Here is an 11,864-nt window from a genome sequence, read left to right as displayed (position 1 = left end):
TAATTCACATATGGTTCAAATTCACAAAATCCCATGTAATACAATTTTAGTATGCGGTAAAACAGCATTAAAAGTGGGTTGGAAAATAAAACTATGCTGACATATATTTAACCAGAGATTTTAAAGCTACAAAGCTGTTTGCAAAAATAATGTGCTATGTTAGTACTCTTATGCAATTTAACAATTATACCCAGGGTAACAACCATACATTGCAAGTAATCTAGCCCAATGGTGATTGATTTCTAAATAATGAAGACATAATGTTATATGCCCTTTATCAATGTACAACATGCATTTCTATAGGACAAGTTTGTGAAACTATTTGTTTTGGGACAGCTAAAAACCTGCACATGTTGGTTTGTGCTTGCTTTAATAAATGTGTATTAACATATTTGCTCAACGCAAGTGTTTTGTCGCAATTTTAATTTTGCCAATCTTATCATATTCAATAATCTGCACAATATGATTAATTTCAACAACAAAGAAAATCACTTCACCCATTTTTCAAGTAAAATGAGAGACAATTTACATTTTACAAAGCACATTTCATTGGTCGGACCAAAGTTTTACAATATTTTCATAATAAACATGAGACAATAATAGAACCACTTAAATTTTGAACACAGACCAATTGCATGCTTTAAAAGGCAGTTGAGCTTTTGTGGCCAATCATTCTAGTCAGTAATTTTTGTGATCACAAAAAGCATTCTTTATCATAAATTCCAGATGTTTTGTCACTGGATTTGCTGGATTGCAAACACTACGCCATTACATAAACTTCCAAGTACACCTTGAAATATTAAAAATACAAGTAGAAAAGAAATACAAGATAATTATGAAAACTCCACAATCATTGCAACACATTCAGACTATACACATATTAACAAAATGAAATAAGGTTTTTCATTACAATCTTATAAATAACTGTTCCTTACATAGAACTTTTATAATCATTTTCAGCTTGTACATAAACTTTTATGTGATACTTATATGTAACTTTATACTTCACGACAAATAAATGAAATAAGTGCTAATAAAAAAAGTGTTAGACAACAAAAATAACAGGGATGTGGCGGGCGAGTCCGAATATTCAAATTCAGTCAAATAGAAGGTATTCTTTAATGTTTGATCGATTCCGTATACTGGCACTGAATTCAAATATTGATCGCCAATACATGTGTTTCCCTGGAATACTAACAACAGCACTTCAAACTGCATATTGCAGGCATAAATTAAACTATACGAAAGAAACACAAGCAAATTTATCTTATAATGACATTACAAAATAATTATGTCACCATAGCGAAAATATAAATGGTGTGGGTTATTTTTTACGATCAACATGTAAATTTATAATGCCATGAAATATTTAGATTTGCTCTGGATTGAACCAAATATTGACTGTTGGTATTTGGACATTATGGTGCTGTGATAACAATTTTAAAATATTATCGCCTTAACTTTGCTGGGTCTGTTTGTAAGATAATAAATTTTGTTTGTACTTAGTAAAAACAACATATAGATAGTAACAATGCGATTCGAGTTATGTGCCAGAATGCTAGGTTGATTAAATACAACAGCACATCATGTGGCTTTCTTGGTGACAAGGTTGTTTGTTTGCAGTGGAGTGTAATTCGTTGCTGTTTTACTCATGCATGGGCATTTACACGTCAAAGGCGGTCAAACGCTAGCCAACAATAATACGTTACAACAATGAATCGCCGCTGTCTTTTGCTGCAAAGGGGACGCGTGGTGTGCGCGGCACGGCCGTGCGTCCTTTGGGTTATACGCTGTGAGCGTCGGAAGTGTTTTTTGCTGGGCGGTTTTCATTTCTTCACTTGTTGTGGACTGCATCGAAGTTCACAAAATACAATAAAAGAATCTAATGATTGTTTTACGAAAACGTAAATACTTGCTCAAAAGGCGAATTTAGAAATTTACATTATCCAAAACCCTTTGTACGTTTTCCACACACACAATGTTTTGGATGATCATTAAGATTGGTTTCACCCAGCACGGTTACTTTGACAACTTCATATATGGGATAATTGCTGTATAAATAACGGTTAGAAAGCAAGTTGCGAACGATTATTTGAATGTTAAAGGCTAGCTTTGTTGTGCATCAAGATTTAGAGCAGGTGTACAAGGTTAACTAAAGATAATCGCAAAAGCACAGTACTTCTGTTACGTGCACCAAAACTTAAAACACGTGCCAATCAAAACATGCGCGTTGCTAATTTTTTCTCATCTCCACGCCCCCATGCGATTGTAGTTTTATTGTGTTATGACGCAGACGCAAGCCCAAGGCGAAAGCACAAAGAAGGGAAGTTTTAGAGGGTGTTTGGGAATACTACTTTTCGTCATTTCTTTCTATTTGGTGGCTATTTGTCATTTTGATCTAATAGAAATTAACTATTTTAACTTTCTGTATAACGTATAAGCTACCAGCTCAGTGCTGTCATGTGTTGAGGAGACAAAGATATTAGTTTTGGTTATATATAGTTGTTCATCCACGTCAGCAAATATTCACTGGTTGTCTAGTTTCTGTTTGGTCCAGATCATGAACGACTAGCAAGCAAAAATTGGACACTGTTCTGTGCAGACAGTATTTTTTTGCAAAACATGTGTAATTACCACTATTTTACTTGCAGAACAAAAACGCAGACATAAGTATTTATTTATTTGCTAAGACTGTGAGTTTTGCAATTGGTAGTCATGGCCCGTGGACATCAAAAAATTCAATCACAAAAGAAAAACCAAGAGCGTCAGGCCAAACTTAAAAAAAACACTGACAACAAAAGTGCTGCTAAAAAGGCATTAGTTCATACCTGTCCAATTTGCAAGGTAAGACCTATTTGTATCCTAACGATTCTTATGTTTTAAATATGTCTAGGTCATATATATATATATCAAAACTGCTTTGTATTTTTTGAAATGACTGATTTTGTTGTTGGCTTGTTGGCTACCAAACATTAACCAAATGTTAGTTATCAAGGAAAGTGACTACAGTCAATACAGCAAAACTTTGATATTGTTTTTCTTTAATGTACGCTGATTCTTGATTATAAGCTTCAACTATCAACCTTTACACATTTAGGTTTGTATTGTTAACTTACACATTTAAATGACCGTAATTTACACTACAAGTATGAAGTTTATTGTTAATTTATTTATTAATTTAGTATTGTTAATTTATGTCTGCAGACACAAATGGGAGATCCAAAAACGTACAAGCAACATTTTGAAAGTAAACATCCTAAAGCACCACTGCCTGATGCGCTGAAGGAAATGCCCTGAACTTGTAATTATTTTATATGTTTATTTTGCCAGCAGTACTTTCAAGAGGGTGTAAATACCTGTATCCACCTTGTTGGTCTGTAAAATTTTGAAACTTGTTTGCTGAGATTTATCGCATGGTTTTGAAGTTAACTCGAAATATAATTATCAAGATTTGCAGTAGCATAATCAAGAACTTTTACATTTGTTATAACAAGTCTACTGTATGTTGCTTATTTGGTGTGAATGAATATGTCTTTGTAACTTTTGGCTGTGTTGGCAAAACATTTACAATTGGTATTAAATAAAACAATTACATGTTAAAATGCAAATGCTGTCTTCTTTTTAACCACTGCTATTGATAAATACACTTTATATAATGTCTGGTTTGACAGTGTTTTGTGTATATCTTGTCTACATATAGTCATAATCACTGTATATCACTAAAAAACAGCAACATTGTGTTGTATTTTTTTGTTGTTGTTTTAGCAATATATACTGATGATGCCTAACATGGAAAATATACATCTTGTTATAAGCCAAACGCCTTTGGGGTTTTATACTGTTAGATACTGACACAGCTGACACGAGTCGCAGTGCAACTTTCGTTTAAATTGTATATTCTTTGTTCAAAAGAAGAATAAAATGCAACGTCAGTTTTTAATATTGATCTTCTCACAAGATGAAAATACTTATATCACCATACCCACAATTTTCTGAACAAAATATAATTTTGCAATCATAAATTTGTTAATCTAAAGATGGAACTGAATCATTCAACTTCACATGATGTTGGAAACAACTCACTTTCACATAATAATTAGTGCAATTCCAGTGCACAGTAAAAATGATCATAAACTTGGAAAACATATATATCGCTGCATTGCAAATCAATAATTGCAACAACAAGTTAAAGGTACAAGTGCAGTTTCTGCTATGTTAAAACAATACAATTTTAGGAACCTTGAATAAAATTCTACTAACACATAAAAGGTAACTGCATGGAAGTCAACTAACAAACAATAATTGCACAATATTACACATTCACAGCATCACCATCTTCTGATTCCACAGCCTGAGACAAAAAATGGGTAAGGTCATATAAGAATAGCAGACAACTAATTTACAAGTATACAAACCGGCAATGGATTTTCATTGTCATTTTCTGTTAATGGTCTGTAGGTTGGTTTAATCACATCATCAATGGTTTGTGGCAAGGGTTGATTCAGTGTTGCAGGTAATAGTAGTGTTAACATGGCACCCAGAAATGTTGAAACACCGAACAAAATGTACGGCAAAATTCGTATTTCAGTTAGCTGAAAATTATGGACATTTTTCTTTACTTTGTTGTATTTTATGACAATAATATGTATTGAAAATGGATGATAATTTTCTTAATCACCTACAGGGTATGTTAACCTACTGGATGTATATACTGGATTCTAAACTAATGTGGCCAGAACACATAACATTGTTACATCCCATAAAATTTGTCAACCTTTTTGGGGGATGTCTCCTGACATATCATATAAACACATTTGAAAAGGTTTCGTTTAACATAGTTTGAGCTAAATTACCATAAAAATAGAAACACAATTTGTCAGACATTAAACAGTATGGTATTCTGTACTACTCTAAACAAATGAAGGGCAGTTTTGTAGCACACAAAAAAAGTACTACTTTGGTCATATTATCACATAGACAATAAAGTGTCAATAAGGAGTTCTAAGAATGTATTCCCACAACTTACCAGAAGAGGCACAAATGATGCGATTATTGCACCTATACGGGCAACAGTGGAAGATGTACCAAGAGCAACAGTGCGAAGAGGTGTCGGAAAAATCTCAGTAGTGTAAACATAAATTACCGAGAAGATGCCGGCATCACACAATTTACTTGTTAATCCCAGGGCAAGGGTTGCGGTGGTAGCACTTACTGTGAAATATATATTTGTGATTAGATGCGAACTTTGATTAGTTAATACATTTTTACCTGGAACAAATATGGTTGTAATACTGACAGCAGAACATACCATAAGCAATGCTAAAACTGTTCCTTTTCTTCCAAGCCTAAAAAATTTTTTGATTTTTTCTGGGCTTTGTCATTACTTATTAGACCAAACAATACCAACCATTTTAGGTCCATTAAAAAAATGCATGATAGAATGGCTGGAATTTCAACAGCCCCAGAAAGGGCAACTCCAAGATAGAGATCTGGAGTTAAATCAGCTGCACTCATTGTTAAACCATAATACACCAAAGCTGTTGTAAACCTAAACAAATATGAAAACATAAGCTTTTTTGCCCCTTTTTAGAATGATAAATAATATACCAAACAAATGATAATGACAACAACCAAACAGCCAACTTCTTGTATCTAAACATATCAATAAATGTATGGGTTTCAGTTTTGTTGTCTTTTGTAACCGGAACCAAATTAACTTCTGAAAAGAAAACATTTTAAACCAAAAGAAAAAGGAGAAAGAAATCACAGACTAAAAGGAAATGCTGAAACAGCAACCATTTCCGTCAGGCCAAAATTTATATATTTTTAATGAGATTACCGTTTTCTGTTTTTTTATTCCATTTTGCAATTTTCCGAAACAAATCTTGAGACATTTCAGTCTTTCCAACAGAATATAACCACCGAGGGGACTCTGGAATACTAAACACAAAACACATAACAACATCACAAGCTCACAAAAAATTAACACATACAGAAAGACGAAAGCTGGCAGGACAATCAATTCCAAAGCACCTGTCACCATACAAATTATCCTCCACTTCTGTATAAGATAGGATAGACCAGCAAGGAACATGATGCCAAGGGAAAACATGCACTGGTATGTAATACCTATATTGCAAAGCATAAAAATTATTTTAATGGAATAAGTTTCATGCATAGTAAGAATTTAACTACCTACCAATTTTTGTCCACCAATTTTTTCCCACTAGTTCAGTCATAAGGACATATAATACCACGCCTGAACCACCAGTAAATACTCCACCAAAAAATCGAGAAACAGCAAAGGTTTGCCAACTATAACACAGACCGGAACAAAAGCATGAAATAACCATCAGAATAGTGCCTAAAAAGATAACTGTTTGTAAGGACAGAAATCCACTAAATCCAAATAGAAACACGTACTTACTAATTATTATTATTGGCTTTCGACCGAAAACATCTGATGCCTGACCAAATATAACAGCACCTGCCATGTAACCTCCCATAAAGAGACTTTGAATCAGATCGATAACCCACTTCTTGTCACCATATAGGTCAAACTAAATATTCCAAAATTAGGTATAGTTCTTATGTCAACAAGGAGTATTTTATTAACTTGTCCTGAAATTGTATTAACAAACTTAAAAAGCACTTATCAAAAAAGGTTCAAGACAGCAATATTATTACCTCAGTAACTATTGTGGTTAAGTTCTTTTCATTTTCCATGGTGACGTTGGGAGTGGCACCCACTATAACCATCAGCACCATTTGTGGGGCATAAATAAACTAAAAAATAAACACATTTTAACCACAGGGCAGCTTGCTGCTTAATTGTAGCTTAATACCAAAAAGGATTTTTATCTGATTATTTTCATTTTGTTCACCATTTACTGTATATATAAAACCTTTGTATGCATTAAACAGTTTCGAATTATCAAAATATTATATCATATTAAGTAGCTCACATTTGCAATGTAGAAAATTCCAGAGGTTGCAAACTGAAACCTGCCAAACCCTCCAACAACGTCAAAAGCCTGTTCAGCATTCATTGTTCTAAAAAATACACTAACCGTTTTTAAATCAGTTGTAATAGTTAAGTACTAGATAAACTTTCCAAACCCAAAAACACAATTGTGACAATTACGTACCTTCCGAAGATCAACGACGCACTTCCACAAACTCAGCTTTTACGACATACACGGAAATAACCGAATTGTAAACGATACAAAGGGTTCTTGGCAAACGTTAAATTTCATGCAAGGATGCCTCTTACTTACAACCCACAAACACGAAGTGCTTTGTTGTTAAATGATCGCTTGAGTGATTATCACGTGACTTTAGCAAATAAATCTTGCACTTGCATGACCAGTGCACTTTACATTCTGCAATCAAATCTACAATAATGTTTGTGACGTTGCGTCGGTTGTAGCCAGGGTCGGGCCAGTAGGTCGCCCCACGTAATTGTCTCATTTAAACGATGGGGAGTGAACAACTTAAATGAGCGGCTGCATGCATTTTAAAATGTGCAATGTCAATCAATCCGAATGCGTGTCACGCGTTTGTGTTCAAGTTATCGATAGTATTTCAATAACACCTTTTTACACAACAAGCAATTGAATGCACCAAAAGTTTGCAAAAACAATGCTAGATTGGAACAAAATGAATATGAAGCCACAATGAAGTACAGATCATACGCCGAACAGCTTTACATTACGCAGGGATGCGTATATAATATATGGTTACCCCAATACAACGGTCCTGATGACGCAGGCGCAATGAGTCTGTGGAAAGCCAAAGGTCTATGGTTTAGAATTGCCTGAATATCTCTCTTATTTTTCTGTTCTAGGGCGACATAGATCAATTACGAGAAGTTATACAAGGTCAGATAACTACTGTCGTGACTACATGACGTGATACTGACTTTTTATTTTGTAAAGGTTGCCGACTTCTCGGCCAACTTGTATATTACCTCAGCACGAATAGGCTATAGTATGTTACAAATCAAAACCGTTCTAATTTTTCCACTTTCAAATTATTGATGTTGATGGTTATGATTCCTCAAATTCTTCTCATTAACTATTTATGTCATCGTAATCTATTTCAGAACTTCGTCGCAACAGCAACAGATGAATTAAACGAGTACAGTCCTGTAATATCACGTAAAGAAGAACATATAAGAGTCAGTGTAATGATTCGATTATTGACCCTCTAGTTTCACGATTGGTTTATTTTCCATTTCTACAAAGAATACAATCAAGTTTTGCACGACAGAATAAAATGTGGACCTTCTTCATCGTTTCATGTATGCGTAACAAAGGAAGGTGACTACATTGTTGTATACACAGAAAATATACCAAAGTGCCGATTACATATGCCTCGTCACCTATGCACACACTTACAGGTGATGAGATATTTCATGCAAACTAGTCTCAGTTATCACAAAAGATACGTCACGCCAAATAGCCTGAAACTTTAGCAAAAAAAAAACGCAACAATCATAAGCCCAGAAAACTGCACTGCTTTTCTAAGATAAAATTACACACCTAAAATAGAAAATACCTTCACGAAACTCGCATGTATTTAAATTTTGAGGTAAAACAATATGTGGAAACTCTTAGGCAAACATACAACTGACAGTTGAAAAACACCTAAAATGTTAAACACTGAAATATTGGTTGCATTGAAGTGTCAGTTGTGTATTATGTCATATATGTGTATTTATGTCATACATTAAATTAAAAAATGAGTGCAAAGCTAATATACAATGAAATAGTATTGTGTATTAATTGAATGATTGAATATAATCATACTGCAGATTTACAACAATTTGGGATCTCTGTTATGCATCTGCAGCCAGACTGTACTTTTGTTCCTCAGCCTGAAACCAAGATGTTTACTTTTTTAAGGCAACAAGCATTATCTATGCCAAATAAAACATTGTCTATGGCCACAATAGCAAATTCAATTTTACTGGCCAATACTACCTGAACATTGAGATCTTCACTATTCTCGAGTGGCTGATATGTGGGGTCTACTATTTCTTCTACAGTCTGTGGCAAAGGTTTTCCCAATGTCTCAGGAAGTAAAAATGTAAGAAGTGCAGCAATAAGTGTAGTAACTCCAAATAAAATATACGGCAAGGCAGGATGTTGGAGCAGCTGCAATGATAATGACAAAGTCTGCTATGCAACTATACAAGAGCGTTGGACAGTTAATAGATAAATTGTACTTGGAATATTACAATTACAAATTAAAGAATAGTTTTTGATTTAATTTAAATGACTTAAATAATCATTAAAATATTACAATTTTTTATGTCAGTTTTTAAATCTTAATATTGTTCATACACAACTGAGTATAATCACACAATGATAATAAAAAAGAATATACCAAATAAGGCACAAACGATCCTGCGACTCCACCTATTCTAGCAATGGTTGAGGAAGTACCTAATGCCACAGTGCGCAAAGGTGTGGGAAACACCTCAGTTGTGTAAACATAAATAACTGAAAAAATGCCAGCATCGCACAATTTGTTTGTCAAGCCCAATGCAAGTATGGCCGAAGAAGCACTTGCTGAAATAAAATAGAACTAGTTAATTTAAACACTGCACTTAAAATAGTATGTTCAGCTTGCCTGGAACAAATATGGTGGTAACACTGACTGCACAACAAATTAAAAACAGCATTAACACTGTACCACGTCTTCCCAACCTGCAGAAGAAAAAATATAATAGGTTAATGGTGTTAATAGACAGTGGCAGGCAGCCTTCTTTGACACACACCACTTCCAATCCATTATAAAGATGCAAGACAATATAGCTGGAACTTCAACGGCACCAGAAAGTGCAACACCCAGATAGAGATCTGGACTTAAGTCCGCAGCACTCATGGTCAACCCATAGTACACCAGTGAAGAGGTAAACCTGATATTTATTACAAATATGTAGTTCGATTTATTTGTAGCGTTTTACACACTTTTGACAAATTTACCAAATGAAAGCCATGGAGAGAATCCAAATTGCCAGTTTCTTGTATCGAAACAAATCAATGAAAGTACGAGTTTTCGTTTCATTGTCAACAGAAATTGGGCACAGCGTAACATCTGCCTCAAAAATGTTCTTCGTTCAAGCTTAAACACACAAAATAATAGATTAACTCACATGTCCCTTCTTTCCCATTCCACCGTGCCATTTTTGAAAACACTTCTTCAGCTTTTTGTGTTTTCCCCATTGCATAAAGCCATTTCGGAGACTCAGGAATGCTAGAAAGTAATGTACATTGTACATATGTTTTAGGCACCGTTAAGAGTACAAACATAAAGGTAAATATATAGGAAATCGTATATGCACTCAGCATTGCGATTTAAACTGTTAGCCATACCCATATACTGTACATGGTTTTACAGAAGGTGTCAGGAATATTAATAATTTGCACAAGGCTCCTTAAGAAAAAACAATACATATATATTTATTCACCTTTTGCCTATATATTCTGACAAAGATCTGTTGAATAATGACCTAACTGTTGTTTAAAATGACTATTTTTCCCCAGAGATAAAATGTGTTAAATACATTTCTATGTAAACACTTACAACATAAAAATAGGTACCATCACAAAAATACCCAATCCACTAGTAACCATACAGATGATTCTCCACTTTTGCAATGCCAATGAAACACCAGCTAAGAACGTAATTCCCAGCGAAAAACAAACCTGGTAAATAAGACCTAAACCAAGAAACAACTTAAATTACACAAGCAACAACCATACTCAAGACACAGTTTACATGCTTACCCACTGCAGTCCATGCGCTCTTTTTAGTTATTTCACTCAAAGTTACATACAATGCCACCCCAGCACCTCCCAGGAAAAAGCCAGTGAAAAACCGTGAAACAGCAAATGTTTTCCAATTTTGGGTAAATGCAGAACAAAAGCAAGATACAACCATCAGTACAGAAGCTGCAAACAGAGCACATGCTGCTGTTATAAAAATACTTGGGAGAAAGTGTATTATTACTCACTAAAAACAAACACAGGTTTACGTCCAATGACATCTGATGCTTGTCCAAATAATACTGCTCCAGCCATAAATCCAGCCATCGTCAAACTTTGTATCAGGTCGATGATCCATGCTTCATTGTATAAGTTAAACTAAATTTGCAAAATGGCAAAGCAATTTTTTTATATGGAAACTTAAACAGATTAGCCTACTTACATCAGTGACAATTGTTGATAGATTTTTCTGATTTTCAAAAGTTGTATTTGGTGTGGCTCCAACAATTACCATCAATACAAGTTGCTGGCCATAAATAAACTGTATCAACAAGCAAAAAACATTTTAAATAGCAATATCCACAGCATTGTTTTAATAATATACACAGAATATTACTACTTACATTGGCAAGACATATTATTGTAGTAGCTGCAATTTGATAGCGACCAAAACCACCCACAACTTCCAAAGCCTTTTCCGCATCAACCTTGTTTACACTGAACGAAATCATGCTGCAACTATTCCAATTCCAGTTAAGTATTCTTATTTATCATCCAAACATACAATAAAGTGTAACAATTGCAATTGTCGTTCATAGCAAAGTCAAAATATGCATGATGCATCAACTTCCGCGTTCCATTGTTACAATTGCGACATAGCAATATAATAAATGCTGATTTGACGCATTACACGTTTGTTTATATGATTCGGGTGAATAATTTGTGCATTGCAGCATGACCACTGCCCACCCACAGCTGCCTTTTAACATTAAACAAAGTGCTCTGAATGACTGTATTTAGACGAAAATCTGTTGTTTTTAAAAAAAACGACATGACATAAAGTGTGCAACATGGAACTTCGAAAATTAG

The 11,864-nt window shown here is 34.2% G+C and overlaps 2 protein-coding genes across 2 annotated transcripts; one reads left to right on the top strand and one right to left on the bottom strand.

Annotated features, from left to right (window-relative positions):
* The first annotated feature begins 2,655 nt into the window (after window positions 1-2,655).
* LOC145911625 (zinc finger protein 706-like) lies at window positions 2,656-3,825 on the top strand. Its single transcript, XM_082999025.1, has 2 exons — window positions 2,656-2,844; window positions 3,205-3,825. Exons 1-2 carry the CDS (start codon window positions 2,716-2,718, stop codon window positions 3,295-3,297), a joined length of 222 nt encoding a protein of 73 aa, XP_082855151.1. The 5' UTR covers window positions 2,656-2,715; the 3' UTR covers window positions 3,298-3,825.
* A 125-nt stretch (window positions 3,826-3,950) lies between these two features.
* LOC145912029 (uncharacterized) lies at window positions 3,951-11,680 on the bottom strand. The gene is made up of 23 exons (XM_082999456.1): window positions 11,399-11,680; window positions 11,218-11,316; window positions 11,024-11,153; window positions 10,797-10,961; window positions 10,594-10,729; window positions 10,163-10,263; window positions 9,993-10,104; window positions 9,785-9,925; window positions 9,637-9,713; window positions 9,391-9,575; window positions 8,985-9,158; window positions 8,865-8,878; window positions 6,966-7,053; window positions 6,688-6,786; window positions 6,428-6,560; window positions 6,200-6,364; window positions 5,994-6,129; window positions 5,840-5,940; window positions 5,608-5,719; window positions 5,408-5,548; window positions 5,027-5,345; window positions 4,416-4,592; window positions 3,951-4,351 (listed from the first exon to the last, which is right to left on the bottom strand). The coding sequence occupies exons 1-23, from the start codon at window positions 11,504-11,506 to the stop codon at window positions 4,313-4,315; spliced, it is 2,952 nt and encodes a 983-aa protein (XP_082855582.1). The 5' UTR covers window positions 11,507-11,680; the 3' UTR covers window positions 3,951-4,312.
* Window positions 11,681-11,864: the final 184 nt, after the last annotated feature.

Source organism: Ascidia mentula, chromosome 8 (genome assembly GCF_947561715.1).
Source record: "Ascidia mentula chromosome 8, kaAscMent1.1, whole genome shotgun sequence".
NCBI lineage: Eukaryota > Metazoa > Chordata > Ascidiacea > Phlebobranchia > Ascidiidae > Ascidia > Ascidia mentula.
This window is presented reverse-complemented; position numbering and strand designations above follow the sequence as displayed.